Source organism: Drosophila erecta, unplaced genomic scaffold (assembly GCF_003286155.1).
Source record: "Drosophila erecta strain 14021-0224.00,06,07 unplaced genomic scaffold, DereRS2 tig00000126-arrow-pilon, whole genome shotgun sequence".
NCBI lineage: Eukaryota > Metazoa > Arthropoda > Insecta > Diptera > Drosophilidae > Drosophila > Drosophila erecta.
Window position 1 is genome coordinate 859967 of NW_020825209.1, and position 17543 is coordinate 877509.

Consider the following 17543-nt stretch of genomic DNA (forward strand, 5'->3'; position numbering starts at 1 on the left):
ATATATAACATATATGTATATAAAATACCTTTCTCCTGGAGACTCCTCAGTTGAGATGAAGATGATTTATGGAAATGATGATCTATGTACATATGTATGTATGTATGTATGAACTGTACTTGAATGAAGAACTCCTCCCCGCAATTAAACACCATCCAAACTGTTGTTGATTTCATTTTAATATATCTTCTGCAATTGCTTTTATCCACTCAACGGTTTTCGCCCGTTCACAATAGTTGCATTCTTAGTAATTCATTTATCATTATATGCATGTTTATTATCAATTGGGTTTTTAATCAATAACGTGGTCTTGTGTGTGTGTGTAGGGCCAATTTTCGATCTCCAACTTTTTACACTGGGTTGGCAAAAAAAGAGTCGTAGTCATAGGTCATAAGCTAGAGACTAAAATTATATTTAAAATGCCTTCACTATTGTGTTTTTTTTTGTGGTTGCAGTTGGCTAGTATGCGTTGTTGTTGCTCGAGTTAGTTAGTAAGTTCTTAGGGTTCTAGGCTTTAACTGTATCTGTATTTTCTGTATTATTTGCATAAATTGCATTATTGTATCTGTTTCATTTCACTTCTTGCATGGCGTTTTTGTTAAATAAATGTTTGTGATATTCGCGTTTTTCCTTGCTACAATCTTTAACTTGGACTTAAGGATCGAAGAAGCAATTGTAGTTGAAGTGATCGTTTCTCTTTTCTTTTTTTTTTTTGCTTTTATATTATGTGTAAGTGATATAATATTCAATTTTTTGTGGATTTTCTTGGGCTTATTCATATGTTGTATATATAAAAATTGTTGTTCGTTTTGTTTCATTTGTTAATGTTTAATTAAAAAGCTAGTTTCGGTTGTTGGTTGTGTCCTCAGACGACTGGCGGTTCGGTTCCTCCCAGTGGATCATCGTCACTAATCAAATAAAATGAAGAAACGAAAGAAATTATAAATAAATTAGGAAAATAAAAACTCTTAATTAAAAGTTCGAAATATTAACCAAAAGAAATATGAAACATACGAAAACGGAAAATAAAAACTCTTAATTAAAAGTTCGAAATAGCAACCAAAACAAATATGAAACACATGAAATAAAATTTGTGAGCTCTAACTTCAATAAATATATTACTTATATTTAAAATTTAATACAAGCCTCGCCAAACTCAATTTTCAGACTTTGCCTCAATGCGAAGAAGAACTTTGGTTTTCTTCGTACTCCATGTCAATAGATATTTTAATATAACTTCTTTCATGACATTTATATAATAATAATTGGGCAACTACGCATCTCAGAACTATTCATCTTTATAAGAACACCTAGCTAATAAACTTGGATAATACACAGCTACATTAAATAATAACGTAGTCAGCTTTTTGAGATCTGGTAAAATAAAATGTAATTATATTGTATCATATAGTATATTGGGGGAGTCTCCCTCTGCCAAACTGAAACAAACTGTTCCTTTAATCTTATTGGTAACAATAATAATAGAGTTTATAGATATGGTCACAAAGCAGAATACGTTTCGAGTACATTGAGAGCTACCGTATTTCAGGATAGATTGCACAGATATTTGTTTTAAGGGTTTTTCCTATAGGATATGTTTACGTTGAACTACCTATCTATGCAAGAGTTTTCTACCTATAGATAACTGGGGTTTAGATGTGATCAAATATATATGTATGTAGCTTTAGAGTTGTGTGACCTGAGCTTGGCTTCGAAACGAGTACCATTCAGGTAGAATTGGCTAATACGAGATAGGATCTGTAACAATAACATATGTGTGAATTCCGCATATGTCTGATTCGGTGCTAACTATTTGACTAGGAAAAAAAAACGCCTATGTATTTAATATCCTTTATGATAGCTTAATATATAGTCGATTATCTATTTTCCTTTATCCGGCTGCCGTTCCAATATACTTTGTATAATATAACATGATATTCTGCAATGATATGGCACGATAATTCCAATGGTAACACTTTCGAATGTATTGACTATATTGTAAATTGATTAGGATATGCAGCTATGACACTTGTTCTATATTTTCAAAAAGAAAAAACTTACAAAATGTAAGAGATATTCGAACGGTTTTAAATATTGTACTGCTTGTTTTTAAACACTTTCAATAAGCAGATACATTTCTACAAAGATTTAATTGAAATTTAAAACATTATAAGTTAAATTCCATTTTATTCTTAAAAATAGGCGGTAAAAGCCTTTTTTTGGGCTTTAAATAATCTAGCTAAAACAGCTCAAATATTATATTGCCACATGGACTTGAGAATTGTCATAGCCGCCCTTCTTATGGGTTAACAAAAATGGAACAAAATTCCTTCTATGTTTAAGTAAGGGATACAGTTGCCACAGGCAACTGATGGCGACTAACGATTTCGCCTCATTATTCGATGTCGTTTCCGTTACAACCCTGGCAAGACTAGCTTAGCTGGGAGCGGGCAATAGACACAGGGATATCACCGATAACCGACAACTCAGGAGAAGTATCGATAAGACCAGTGATAGCGGTAGTACCACTCGAGGGGCCTTGTTGGTGGGAGAATCGTTGATTTTGGGACGCGGATATAGGATATGCACCGGTGGTGGTTGATCCAGCTCGTCGAAGAAACTGAGATCCCTGCCAGTCACGTGGCTGTCCATAACTACATCATTGCCGATCTCCTGGTGCACAAGGCTAGAAGGACTCCACAGACTAATCGCAGATATAGGATGGATAAGTGGCGAAACCTAGGATTTTTTTTTCTGAGACTTAACTTAGATTTAGGTTTACTTACGCGGGACAGACGTTGGCATTCACTCCGTTAACGGCAGCGGAACTAAGATTAATTTGGCCCACAGTTTCGCCCTCGACGACCACTATGCAGCCGTTCAAATTGTGCTTGTATCGGAAACCCGTAAACACCTCGATGTCAGCAGCGCCACCTGAAAAATGAATGAAGGGAAGTGATTAACCCTGAAATGCTATGCTTCAAATGTAGGGACACCTACCGACAAAAACATTGCCCGGCAGCTTCATCGCCTTTTTGCTGGTAGGTCGGGTTTCACCCGAATGCAGCATGCGATCGACCTCTAAAATGGCGGTGTTTTCGTCCCTCTTAGCGATCACAATGTGTCGCTCCCCGTTGTCCACGCGAATATCACTGTTCCGGATCACCGCCTCCTCGCCATCGAGTCTCATGGAGTACTCTACATAGCCATCAACCACTGCGGCAGCTATGAAGTCCTGTCCGGTATATTCCTCTCCAGCCTCTTGGCCCCACCAGAACAGCAGACCGTTCGGCTTGTTGGTGGTGAAGACGATGCCCATAGAGGTGTAGGATTGCTCCAAAGCGGGTTGGAAGTAGCTTCGATTTAGCTCGACGTACCCATCGCCCCGGAACGAGGCATTGAAGCCCAATTGGAGGTCTGCAATTAGATTGAGATGACGTTTAGATGGCCTTGTCTGCCTCCCCATTTGTATTTGACTTACGCTCCTGGCATTGCTTGCCACTGAATCCGAAAGGACAGGAGCATACGGCCATGCCCTGCTGTTCGCTGCAGCTTCCTCCGTTTTCACATGGATCGCTTGCACACGGTGCCATCGCATATGGTTGAAGTTCGTTCTCGTGAACATCTGGCGTTGGAGGCGGAACTGGCGGCTCGTTGTCGGTATCCTCGTCGCCTTCAATCATATTTGTCTCCCCACAACTCTGGATATTTGCCGCATCCTTGATGTCCGCTAGGAGATTAACAGGTTTTTGGAAGTTGTATAGCCTGGAGATGCAGCCATCGAAGCCCTTGGTGATGTTCACGTCCCGGTTGACCTTGACCGTGGAGCGATCGTAGCCGCCCACATAGAGATGGGTTTTAAGGGACAAAATTCGATCGGAGCCTGGAGCCTTGGCCTTTCGCTCTGGTCCGTCGCCCACCCGTAGGATTCCTTCGCCCAGGCGACGTCTGATCTCAATTCTTGTCCAGCGGTTCAGGGGCAGTGGCTCCGCAGATCGCACCACCACAGGGTCCAAACGCGCCGCCGTATTTATTAAGAGCTCCGCGTGGCCACCACGTAGTACCAGTGCCAGGTAATCGCCGCTGGGCAAAGTAGATTCTGCCGTATACAAAATCACGGAGTCCTCCAAGCTTGACGGACGTACGAAGAGCGTGATGTTGACTTTGGTGACTTTGGGAGTTCTGCGGAAAGAAGACATGGTCAGTATTTAATTAAGATATTATTTTACTCTTGAGGTGATGATAACTCACCCATAGGCAGCAAAGCTGTTGTCCTTAAAGTTGAGACTTTGTTCATTTAAAATCTCATTGTATTGGCATCGATCTCCGGATCGGTTCAGTGGGCACAGGCACTCCATGTCGTTATCCGTATTCTCGCAGCGTCCGGCGCCACAGACTCCGGGCGTACACTGGGTGCCCTCAATGGCACAGTCCCTACCAGTCCATCCCGGCTGGCAAATGCAGGTGTAGGCCTGCTCGGTCTGGCTCTCCAAACAGACTCCCTTATTTTGGCATGGTCCTTGCGAACATGGCCGGCAGTCGGTGATGCCCTCTTTGTACTTGGCCTCCCGGATCAGTTCCACGGTGCGTCCTTGCAGGGTTAAGCGACTGATGCAGCCGACAAAGCCAACCTGCTGGCTAACAGCATCGGCGGGCAGGAGCTCCCAGTTGGGCACTCCGCCAATATACAGATCTTCGATCAAATCAAGTTGGGGTATCTGCTGCAGGGTGGGGAAGGCCACCGGATGTTGTTCGTCCACCTGGATGTATCCATCCCTCTTGAAGCGACTAACGCGTACCGTGTGCCACTCATTCAGCGCCAGTGGTTCCTCAGCTCGCACCAGCATCGGCTTGCCACCAAAATCAAATCGGAACTCCGCATAGCGATCCTTGAGCGATAGTGCGATATAGTCACCACTTCCGCGGGTTTGTCCGTTGAACAGCAGGAGACCGTCGCTGTTTTCCGGCCGGAAGGTCAGCTCGAAGTTGAACTTAAACGATGAGTTTGGCAGCGTGGGGAAGCTCATGTAGCTGCGGGGTTCTTGCCGGAACTGGGGAATCGCCCCGGTCACAACCAGGATGTTGGGGAAGTCCACCGTCTCGCCATCGCCATATGCGGCGGTGCAGATGTACGTACCGGCATCGTTTGCCTGCACACTGTTCAGGGACAGTTTCTCCTGAAATGGACAAAATGTTAATCAAGGATTGTATTTTCTCTTTCCTTACATGTAGGACTTACGTTCAGGAGATCGCGTCCCGCTTGAAGTTGGCCGTATTGGCGGGACCATCGGTAGGTGGGTCGTCGACCTTCATCGGCTCCACACTGCAAATCGGCATTGCCGCCCACCTTGGCGTAGACAATCTTGGAACTCTTGAGTTCATGGGGCTGATCCTCGACCTCAAGCTTGTAGCTGGTGGTGTACAGATCTCCTTCGTCCGTCTTGCACTTGCACACATAGCTGCCGGCATCGCTTGGCGCCACATTACTGATCACCAGGCGATTTCCCACTTGCTGCAGTTCAAAAAAATTATAAAGTCAGCAAATGATGCAAGTTGAAGTACCGAAATAGAAGGCAGTGGTAGGGACAGGAAAGCTAAGAGATACTCACCCGGACGTTATTGCTCAGTGGAGTGCCGTCAGATCGCTCCCACACCACGTCGGTGTAGGTGTCATCGTAGGAGTAGCACTCGACATTGGTGGAGTCACCAGCGCGCAGGTTCGAGGACTGCTCATCCAGTTTGAGGCTGTAGTCGCGGCTCTTTCCTGGCAACTGCGGCGGCGGGAGGTAGATGGGGCTGTTGGGTGGCGGGGTAGCCGCTGATACCGCCAACCGTCAACAGGACACCAGTTACACACGCACATTGAAAGAAGGCGACAAGTGGAGGACAAGGATGGTCGGCGGAACGATCACAATTCAGCGACAATTCACAAGTGCATGGGTGCATGTGTGTTCGTGTGTGTTTATGTGTGTATTTGTGTGGGTGGTTTATCCGTGTTTGTGTGGTAGTGAGCGATGGAAATGGGAGTAAGATAGTAAAAAATACACAGAGAGAGAAAACAGTTAGCAAAATTACACGTCTAAATAGGTCGTTCAAACAGAAGGAGAGCGATATTCATCGAACGATACTTTCTTGTTTCTCCAGCATTGATATATAAAACGTACTTGACACGGAACGGATTTCAATCCAACTAAAGAATTATCATTCGAATTCTATCGCTCTCGTCGTTGTTTTAGTTGTTTCGGTTTTGGAATTTGGTTTCCTAGTTAGACAATACATAGATATACGATATACATTTAGAGAGGCGACAGAGAGGGACTTTGTGGATTGGTGAGGTGAACTACATTTTATGGAGCTACTATTACTCAATACTGCTACGGATCGAATCACACAAAATACGAATACATGGGGTGTTACATATGGGATCTTTTAGGTGGTTTTGGTTGGTTTGTACTGTTTCTTTTTTTTTTTCATCTTGAGCTTTGAATTCTACAGATCTAATTTGGACTCGGGTTACCACTAAAATCACAGATGATTGATTTCGTTTGTTTGAGTGACAAATATACACATAAGGTAGATACAGTTAAAGGTACACTTTACAAAATTTCAGGTACTTAGCTATCGTTTATCATGTGGCTTAGAGTGCTGCGCGCTCATATGTGTAGCTGTGTTGTAGGCAGTGTTTTGTATTATTTACACAAACTGTATCGTTCTTAAGTCTAGATTGGGTTATAAAGTTAGTAACTCAGTAGCCGCAGCTTGCCGCATGCAAATTCACAAACATCCAAGGTTAGAACCTGTTAAATTGCCAACCCGCTCAGCGCTGTAAGAGTATCGATCGATTGGCTATCGCTTATCGTTATTTGTTACATGTTAACCCCTCTAGGTGCGTGTGCGGCGACCTTTCTCCATTTTTGCTTCTCGTTTTAAGTCTTTTGGTGCAGTTGGTCGTTCATCGATGGACGTTGTCGGCTGTCGATAATCGCCTCCATCGCCTCCATTGCAGTGCCCATTGCAATTGTTTCAACTCTACGATTTTGTGCGCCCAGGAGCATTACGGAAGTGGACAGCAAAAGGAGTAAGAAGAGATAGTGGGGGGTGGGGATAGTAGTATATAGGGTGGTATGGGATGGGATAGAGTTGGAGCTGGGGGCCTAAAAGGTCTGGGACACAAATAGGTACAGTTCAGTATTAGACAGCGATACCAGGGTAGAAAGTGAGAGAAAGCTTTTGCAGGTGAGGAGAATGAGAAAACTTTGGGACCAACCGAAGCTGCGCTTCCTCAGCTTCCGATCCTCAAGGGCCTTCATCAGGCTCCTGCTTCTTGGCTCTGGACTCTTCTTCCAGCGCTTAAAGTTCACCGATCCCGAGTTGGATCCCGATTTGCCGCTTCCCTTGCCGGCGATGCAGTTGAATTCGTCCGAGTGATCCGTGCAGTCGTATATCCCATCGCACACCATGTTGGCTCTGACGCAAGTGTGCGGATGCGAAACGCACTTGAAGTCGTTGGGTTGGCAGATGTACGAGATAGCTGGAGGTCGAGTCGTGGCTGGTCCGGAAATGATGGGCTTCGTGGGGGAGAGTTTGCTGCTCTTGAAGTCTGTGGCGTTTTTGTTTTGTTTTTTGAATTTGCGGTAATTTTGCGGTTCAAAATTTTCGGTACATTTAAAAAAATTTTTTTTTTTTTTCGTTTGAAAGGGCACAAAGTAAAATATTAGCAAGAGTTTACAGCCTCCGCAGCACCAAAACCCTTGGTTAGTATTGGTCCCTAAACCCTATGTATAGAACTGAAAACCCGGGGGTCTTATGCATGTGACTAAGGTCTTATGTATGCTATACTTTAGACAAGGTAGTGTTACTAATAGTTTGTGTATCCACACATGCTGGAACGGTTGCGATGGTGCTCTACTAATCGAAGCGAAACTTGTGGGACTATGTGCATTAGTGGGCGTATTGGGCTGGGGGAGGGGTTTCATTAAAGCAACTTCTTACAGGTTTTTGGTATTATGTTTGATTCATTTTTTTATAAAACTTATTTTGATCTAGGGTTAGGCAGTACATAATACAGATATAAAGATCATTAGAATAATAATACAAAACAAATGCAAAATAAACGAAAACGAAAGGGTCAAAACAAAAAAAATCAAGGGAATTCAATAAAATTACAAAAAATATAAAAATCGTATAATGGAGGATCGCTGCGATTAGATTTGGTTAGGCGGCAGTGGCTGTAACACACCTGCACAAATATACAGAACCATGCAGGGCGTGTCCTTCAGGGAGACACCGCCCTTGAACCGATTGTAAGGATACTGGGCAGTAACTCCTGGGCAGTTGTAGTCGCGTCGCGTCGTTCGATTCGATCGATCATTGATTGATTGCAGTTGCATGCCATACCATTAAATTTGTTTGTGTTTTGTGTGTGTGTGTTTTTTTTTTGCAGTTTTACGTTTTTTTTTTTTTTTTTGTTTCGACATGGGAACAGCAAAAGCGCACACAGTGTACCATATCATATCATATATCATATTATAGCATTTGCCAATTAAACAGTTTAAGTCAAGTCAAATCAAAGGGTAATTAAAAATATTTCAACAAGCGCACATGTAAGAAAGTGGGAGAGAGAGAGAGAAGAGCGTGAGAGAGGAAGAAATAAATATCAAAAAATATCAAATTAATTAATGTGTTCCATTTGCATAAAAAAGTAGGTGGAACTGTAAAACCTACAACTCAGCGGATTCTTTAAACTGATTCATTTGTATCTGACTGTTTGACTGATTTTAACTGATTCAGGACCAAAGCTAAGTTTATTATTTACAATTTAATTGGTGCTGGATTCCTTTGTAATAGTTTTTCCTGTGCTTACGGTGCGAATTCAGTGAAGTTGTAGAAACTCCAGAATGGAGTGGTGGCAGAATGGCAGTGGATTGTGTGCAGTGCTTAAATTATAGATAATTAGCTTGTCGTTGATTTACACATATTAATTCACAAAAAAACACAAACAAACAGTTGACAACCAATAACCACGATAATAAATTCAATATTATAATATAGTTAACTTAACATCTAATGGGCCTGATATAGACGAACACCAAGGGTCAGTAGCGATAAAGAAGGAGAGGAGCCGACACCACAATGGTTTCATATCGTATGTTAATAAAAACGTAACGGAAAATGGCCAGAATCGGTCAACCGATGCTCTGAATACCCGTGCAGATCCACAAGTGGTAATGCCATCTTATTTTCACATTGATTTCGGAATTCATAATATTTGAGTTTTTAATTTGTTATAAAATGTATAGAGATTGCTCTTCTACTCTCGGACAAAGGATATAAAATAATAAATATACAATTTTTATAATCGACAAATGGACTCTGCAGGAGTTTGGAATGTAAATAAAAAGAATATGTTACAATTTGCTTTACACATTGCGCTGTGCAAGTTTTTAATGTTAATAATATGTTTATTTCTCACTTTAAGTGGGGTTTGCTTAAATGTATCGTATTAGAAATGTTTTTGGCAGCCATTTAGGTAAGCTTAAGATTTATCAAGTTTTAAGAATGTTCGTTTATATATATATATACATATATATAAGTGTGCGTGTGGTGTATAATTTCGATTTTTCAGAGCTTAGATTGCTAGAATTTCAATTGGTTAACAAAATAATGGAACAACATTCGGAAAATCTTGGATTCGGACTTCGTTTGCATGCAATGGACTTTTACTAAAAATTACTACATGATTGGTAATTGTCCCTTTCGTTTGTCACTCCACCACCAAAGTTCGTTCAATGATTTCGATATCTTTTGCTGGTCATTTGTTATATACAGAGTGTGTTCGTAATAACCCTGGAACCGCCTATGGCCAATAGTGCTAGACATATATATACATAGAGATATTGCTCGTTTTTAGTTGTTGGGGACTGACAATTTCCGTTTGCGTATATACAGGGTGTTTATCTGGCATCGACTTCGTGCCATTTTGTGTTTAGGCTAACAGATACGAGTACATTGATGTGTTTATATATGTATATAGGAGTATTATATATATAGGTATAATATATATATCATTCAATTGAGTGGGGAATTAGTAAAATCAGCGAACGATCAAACCTGCTTAACAAAGCCTAATCCTTGAAAATTCTTCCTTTTCTTATACATTTATGCATTATTAATCTTTTCGCAGTTTCTTTCTTAATTATTTGGTTTGGTTTTCGGGCTGGCCTAACAAGCTTTTGTTCAAAATTGATTTCTCTTGAGTAAACCCATTTTTTTTTTTTGGGTGGGGTCACTTATGCGTTTTCTTTTCAGGGGCGAAATGGAAGTAAGGTTGCTTGTCGGACACGACATCTTTGGACTGCGGACCGGCGGACTCCACCGACTCCACCTCTGAGCCGGAGTCGGAGATTCCGCAGGGGTCTCACAAAACCTAACGCGTAGCGATTACTCACTTAGTACTTGCAAGTCGATGGAGACTTCGGACAGTTGCTGCCTTCGGTCCACGTCGTACGAGTCGCAGATGTATCGGCCCGCATCCTCGGGTCGCAAATTGGACAGCACCAGCACCTGGCTATCCGGACGGGCGTTGTTCGGCAGGACACTTCCGTCGTAGCGGTACCACTTGAACTGTAACGAACATAAAATCATTGGTGGTCATTGGTGATTTTGCCTGGGAGGTAGTCAAGGGACGCTCACCTGAACATTGCCGCCGTACTGAGTGGTCAAACTGCATTGCAGTTTGATGCTTTCACCTTCGCGCTGCTGTTGCACCTGCGACTGCGGAACCAGCTGGAAGCCGGTGGGCTTCTTTACCACCACCCTTGCGATCTCCGATCGGTTTCCATATTTATTGAAGGCGGAGCAGCGGTATTCACCGGCAGCCGCCGGTGTGATGGACACGAAGCGCAGGACGCTGCCCTCGATGCGAACCGAACTGGAGTGAAGTCAGATGGGGGGCAAGAGGTTAGTTAGGTCACATGTTTACTGTTTACACTTTCCCTCCTATGTGTAAGCATTTTCCTACCTGGGCAGTGGTCGATTGTTGTCGGTACTCCAATAGACGTCCTCCGGACGCACGTTCTCCACCTGGCAGTGCACGTCCAAGTTCTGGCCCGCGTCCACGGTCAGCGGTATATTCGGGTAGAACCTGATTCTGGGCAGGGGCAGAAGGACCAGCTCCCTAACCACATAGGACTCAGGCTTGCCATCGCGACCGATTCCAATGCAGCGGTACTGACCCAAATTCTGCTGTTCTATGTGCACAATTTCCAGCCTGTTTTTAAACGCGTAGGCATTGTGTGGCAGTGGTGACCCGTCGACGCGTTCCCACTTTGTGTTCACGTTTTGGTATATGTCGCAGGTCAGGGTCACATTTTCACCAAAGTCGGTGGGCAGGAGTTGGTTGCTCGGCTGATCGATGCCAGGGAGTCGGGGTGGTTCCGGATCGTAGTGTACGGGTTCCAGGTCGGTATCATCATCAACTGTAAAATGCATATAAGCTAGGCGTTAATGTCCATTCTTGCTTGAATTAACAACAATGGGAATAAATTTCTATTTAAGAGTGCTAGCTAAGAAAGCTAAATTCCGTTGTCTTCAGCATTTTTCAATTACATGCCAACATACCTTCTCCGATATCTCCGCGCCTTGCATGGACATCCACGCGAATGTGAACTTCATCGGTGCCGGCTTCGTTGCTTCCACGGCAAGTGTATATGCCTGCATCCTTCAGGGAAACTCGGTAGATGTTGAGGACTGCTGTATTGCTCGGGCGGTTGACTTTGAGAGCATTCCGATTCGATCCCGATTCATAAAGCCAATAGACTTCCGGGTTAGGAACGCCGCTGCCCACGCAAGTCACTGAGAGTTCATCGCCCTCCGTGAGCTTGATGTCCCGGTTGTTGGGCATTAAATGGACATTAGTTGGCTCCTGGACGTTAATAGTGGCCACGCCGGACGCCTCGCCGACAATGTTCCTTGCGCGACACTCGTAGTCGCCGCTGTCTTCGATCTGAATATCGTCGATCCTGCAGAGAATTATTAAATTGATATAAATTGATTGAAGCCTCAGACACTGGGAGTTCCACTACTTACACCATGTAGCCGGGTGCCTGGATCTTGTGACGCGGCGACAGCGGTTGACCGTCCACACGAACCCACTCGATGGTCGGATCGGGAATGCCCTCTACCGTGCAGTAGAGGGAAGCCTGTGCGCTAACCGAAAATGTTTGCAGCGGCGCCGATGCAATCTTTACACTCGGCCGCTCCCGGGCTGCAAGCAAGTAAACCACAGTGGTGGCACCAATTAGTATTAGGATCAGAGTGTGCGGACCTGTCTTATTACCAACTCCACTCTTGTGCACTTGCATGGCAAAGTTATGGGTTTTAGTTAGATCAAGGATCGGATTGGATGTGGCAAAGGGTTATACAAATTAAAATTTAAAAGAAAGGGGGCAGGTAATCAGTGTTTGTGTTGGAAGAGAGACAACAGTATGAAATAGAGCAAAGGCATCGTTAGTGGGGTAACTTTTTTCGTATTCTTTGTTGTGTTTCAAAAGAGTTGCGAGAAGATGTGGTCTTCATCACAAGCCTAAGCTCGCCCGCTCTTAGACCGCAACTTATGTAGGTTATATACTCGTACAGGGTCATGGACTCCTGAAAACTTACGTTCAATGTCGATACTTGTGCTGGACAAATCGGATCCGTGGACATTTTCGGCAACGCAGGAGTAGACACCACGATTGTCGAATCGTGCGCCATAGATGGTCAGCACGTTGCCACTAATGTGGACGTTTTCGGGCATAAGATCGTGCACCTTGGCCCACTTGATCGAGGGATATGGCGATCCACTGGCCTTGCAAGTGATGCTGTAGTCCTCGCCCTGGATGATCAGGATATTCTGCTCCAAGCTCTCGATGATCGGTTTGTTGCTGTGACACATAAATGAATTGCTCCATCAAGATCATCATTCCCTCAAACACTATGAACTTTGTACTCACCCAAGTGGTAGTTCCTCACGTTGCTCGATGTTAACACGGGCGATCTCGGTGAAGTTGCGGCGGGTGCGGACGTCATAGGCTATACAGGTGTAGATGCCGGAGTCGCGTTCGCTGGCATCGCGAACTTCCAGGACATTGCCTCGGATCTGAACATTTCGGGCGGGCGAAGAGGATAAGGAGCGCCCTTCGTGGGTCCAATCGTAGCGCAGTGAGGCAACACTTGTGAATTGACAGTTCAACTGGAAGGAATCGCCGGCCAGGGTATTAATCTCCTCCGGTGTGATGTACAAGCGATCCTGCGGCGGCGGAGGCTGTGGTGCATTGCTCTCAACATAGACGATCACGTACTGCTCATCCCGGTTCTGTTCATTTTCCGCCTGGCAGCGATAGCGACCTTCGTCCGATTTCCTTGGCGAATCGAAGATCAAGCGATTGTCGTATGTCCGGGTACTTTGCGCATCCGCATGGCCGTCCACTCGCGCCCAGGTGACTCTGGGTGCTGGGTTGCCACGCACCTCGCAGACGATCTCATTGGTAACGTACTCCTCAAATGTAACGTGGCTCGGCAAATTCACAATCTCAGCCGGTGAAAGCTGGTCTTTCTCTGCGGGGTACATTTTGGGTTAAAGCAAAGGATACTGTGCGTCAATATGGGTTTACATAGATTATGCATAGATGTGCTTTATGTGGAAAAATCGTAATACAAATTCATATAATTTGTTTAAAAATGTTAAATACCGTAGCGTGCCAGCATTTCCTGGGCATATCCTTTGATAAATGCCGCAATTTGTATAAGGTTAAGCGATTGGTTAGCGATATAGGTATTGGCAAACATTTGCGGACAGATATAGGCATTACTTACTGGATATGGTAATGGATACAGAGTCCGTATACACTCTGGCCGTTTCGTTGTTGACGGCCTGGCAGATGTAGATTCCAGAATCGCTGATCTGTAGGTCGTACAGATACAGATTACCGCCTTGGACTTCAACATTCTCGGGCAGGCGACTGTTCTCCTTGTACCAGTTCACAATGACTGGACTCTGGACGATACAAAATGCAATAGGTTAACAATCACATAATAATTGATCAAGTTTGCTTTGATAATATTCAGGAATCACCTATTCCTGGACAAAATATACATTACGAAGCTAATCAAATCCCTGTCAACTCACATTGTTCCATCGCATTCGACCGCTACAGCTGAGGGTCATAGAACCGCCGACTGGCACAATGGTGATCTCTGGCTTCTGAATGGACACGATTATCTGGGAGAGCACGGGATCGGCAGTACCGGTGTGCGTTGGATCGTTGGTGTCTAGGGTGGCGAGGAACATCGATTAGACAAATACCTTAATTACCCTGGTGGTTTCCCACAAACTGAGTTTCTTGCGGTGTGAGTAAGGCCCTCTTTAAACGAGACGGTACCTCATTTGAGTTCTTAACATTGCTTTCGCTTTCACAATATTTGGATCAAAATCATTGTACATTTTTATATAAGAAACTCGTATGAGAACGCAAATCATCTAAAGTGGTCCTTAGAGTGTGTTAGTGACATGTGGTTGCGGCTTAATGACTCCTAGTTGGGCACGAAGTCAGGTGGTTGAATTAGGGGTTTAATTTTGGTTTCTTAAAGTATGCATCCTCTAAATTGGGATGACTCCAGCTAACCTATAGATTCGAGGGTTAGGTGACAGATTGGTTAACAAACACGAATATAGTGCCTTGCAAGATTATCGAAGTTATTTTTAATGGTTAGTTTTAATGTTTGAAGTAACGTAACCACTACTTTATGGCTTAGTTTTTATAATGCTAATAATAGATACTCATAATCCATCCTAGCAGTATGTTGGGAATCCGTTCCTCAATAGTTTAGTCAGTAAGTTTGAATCAGTCATTAAGTCACCTAATTGTTAGTCATTATTCTATCGATATCACCTGATTCATGTCCCGAATTCAGAAGTCAGTTTTAAACTTAGGGTTAGTGGCTATGAGTATCTATGGCAAAGTCTTAAGCTACTTCAACGCGTTTCGGGGCCAATATTTGTTGGCTTTGTGGTCGCTGACGTTATAGACTATGGTAGCTAAGATACACATTATATATATGAAACACACAGAGACAGAGACAAGAGCGTTATGGTTGGGCTTGTCGAAGGAGGTTCGAAAGGTTCGAAGGAGCAGAGGCACTAGGCTGGCATCTGTACATAGAGAACAAAAACTACTTTTGGGGTAAGACAAGTACTAAGACACATAGACTAGCTAAGTGGTTTTTAAGTCACCGAAAGGTCAGATACAGAGTCGGAGAAAGAGAGGCGGAGAGGCGGTATACAGGAGCTAACTCAATTACAAGAGCTTGGGAGACTTCCCACTTGGACTACTTGGGTTTTAGGTCACAGATATACGAGTTAGTTTCGCTCTACACACAGATCTACAGATCTTTACACATATCTAAGCTGGGAAGATTCTTTATATAGGGTGTAGAGTGGAGGGTTTTTAGGAGTGCCGGTGTGAGATATAAAGGAACGAGTATTAGGAATGCAACAGTTGTGGTGTTTTGTAGACGCCTGAGTGGTTTTCAGTGGTTCAATTCGGTGGATCGGAGAGTTTGGAGCGAACCTCGCGATGGACAGCCGTAGCGCAGCTTGGTCATATTTCCTATGATTCTGTTGCCCTTATATATCTGAAGGGTGTCATTGAACGAGATTGTCTCATTCGGTGCGATATCGAACTGAAAGCCGCTGCAACAGAATCCCCTGCTTAAATCACATATCTGGGGCGGTTCTTCGATAATGGGCGATGTGTCTAGAATGTGGATGGATGGGATTTTGTTGGTTTTGATGATTGCAAAATTGAAATTTGGTATTTTTTTTTTTTTTTTTTTTTTTTTTTAATATTGGCATTGAAATTCGATTGGGTTCAGATTTGATGACGAAGCAAGAATGGAAAACAAGGTCCGAGAGAAAGGAGAAATTGAATCAAACAGATAAGATTTCATTAATCGGGTATCCGATCGTGTAATACCTACAACTTAGATTACGCAACTTCCAAAGGTCGAAAAATGTTTAAGGGTTACACAAAATCGTATTGCTTTAAAACGTACTATATAGTCTTATCGGGGTTCTGGCACTAGTTTTTAAAGTTACGAAGCTCTATTTTATAAACGGACAGCTCTACTTTCGACCTAGTGTTCCTTTGACATAATCTAAGAGGGTACTTAAAATTCATAAAGACTACAAATGGAAGTGGCTTTCTTCTGCTAGAACATTTACGCGAATAACGCGGTACAACCTAGAACTTGAATTGGACACGGGCCTAAAGCACGAGCATATTGTATGAGAGTATTTCATGTAGTTTGGTATGCAGAAGATTGGCTAAAAGGCCAGTGATTTATAAATAGGAAGAGCGGCAAAAGGACAAATGTCATTTGATGAGTAACGATACATTAAATTCATCACTCACCGATCTCGCGACACCGATCGCCCTTCCAACGTGCCTTGCAACGACATTCAACGTATCCGCCACTGACCAGGTCACAGAACTCCGTGTTGGAAGCCTCGCAAGGACACAGGCTGCAGGATCCGCTGGCATCGCGGTAGTAGAGAGGTGCGCAGGATTCACAGGAAGTGCCCGTGTATCCGGTGGGGCACTGGCACAACTCGATGTCGGAAGCATGCGTAGCTCCCGGCATCCTTGTGGTCACCGCACTCTCCAGAATGACATTGCCGATCGAAGTGCTCTGTGTGGGCACCTTGGGTGTGGCTCGGATTAGGATGTGCTGTAGATCCGACAGCACAGTCATGAAATCGGAACGAGAAGCCGGTTGTGCTGATTCACGATCCTGGCGGGTCCATTGCTCGTCCTCGTGCAGTCGAACATTGTACTCCTCCTGATCCTCAGTTCCTTCGGGTCGAGACCAGATGAGCTTCAATCCATTGCCAATGAGCACCACATCATGGCCACGCTCATAGTTGCCATAGGACTGCACTATTAGACTGTACGACAGGCGGCCGCCGTACGAGTATAGCTGGTTGCCCAGCACGCTTCCCCTAAGACTCCAGTATTTGGGTAGGTAGGAGATATACTCGTAGGTAAACATATTCCTAGATATGTCGGGAATCAGGTTCTCTGTGTCCTGGACAACTCCGTTTTCGTCCGTAATCAACGGTGCGTTAAGAATAAAGTCCACCGGTATTAGCTGGCGGTACAGAGGCGCCGACCGACATTGGCTGGCCAATCCAGAGCAGTAGCACTCTTTGCAGCCGTCCTGATTTTGAGCAGACAGTCCATAGGTTCCGGGGCGGCACTGATCGCATCGATCACCAATCACATTCCTCTTGCACTGACACTCGTTGCCGCGGCATTCATAGGTGCCCTCAGTCGAGCAATAGGATGTGCATTTAAAAGTTTGGTTGTCGTATGGCGGAGGTCCGGAGTCATCGGGTTGGCAGTCGTAAATTGTTCCACGGGTGGCATCACCCACATATCCAGGAGCGCATCGCTCACAGCTTGGTCCTTCGGTGTTGTCAGAACATTCCTGGAAATATGATAAAG

General features: G+C 44.1%; 1 protein-coding gene across 5 annotated transcripts in view; it reads right to left on the reverse strand.

Annotated features, from left to right (window-relative positions):
- Positions 1-163: 163 nt before the first annotated feature.
- LOC6555753 (basement membrane-specific heparan sulfate proteoglycan core protein) overlaps positions 164-17543 on the reverse strand; it is a 75937-nt gene continuing 58557 nt past the window's right edge. For 3 of the 5 annotated variants that reach the window (XM_026982029.1, XM_026982028.1, XM_026982031.1), the window contains 17 exons: positions 16452-17526; positions 14168-14310; positions 13855-14035; positions 12993-13596; positions 12661-12923; positions 12088-12265; positions 11620-12020; positions 11021-11477; positions 10693-10930; positions 10449-10623; positions 5610-5818; positions 5240-5512; positions 4252-5177; positions 3482-4182; positions 3001-3417; positions 2787-2934; positions 164-908 (listed from right to left, as the gene is read on the reverse strand). In XM_026982029.1, coding sequence (XP_026837830.1) covers positions 866-908; positions 2787-2934; positions 3001-3417; positions 3482-4182; positions 4252-5177; positions 5240-5512; positions 5610-5818; positions 10449-10623; positions 10693-10930; positions 11021-11477; positions 11620-12020; positions 12088-12265; positions 12661-12923; positions 12993-13596; positions 13855-14035; positions 14168-14310; positions 16452-17526 — 6432 coding nt within the window. In that variant the 3' untranslated portion in view covers positions 164-865. Of the gene's footprint in view, positions 909-2786; positions 2935-3000; positions 3418-3481; positions 4183-4251; positions 5178-5239; positions 5513-5609; positions 5819-8239; positions 8327-10448; positions 10624-10692; positions 10931-11020; positions 11478-11619; positions 12021-12087; positions 12266-12660; positions 12924-12992; positions 13597-13854; positions 14036-14167; positions 14311-16451; positions 17527-17543 lie in introns of all 5 variants that reach the window. The other 2 variants (XM_026982027.1, XM_026982030.1) reach the window with 1 other exon arrangement.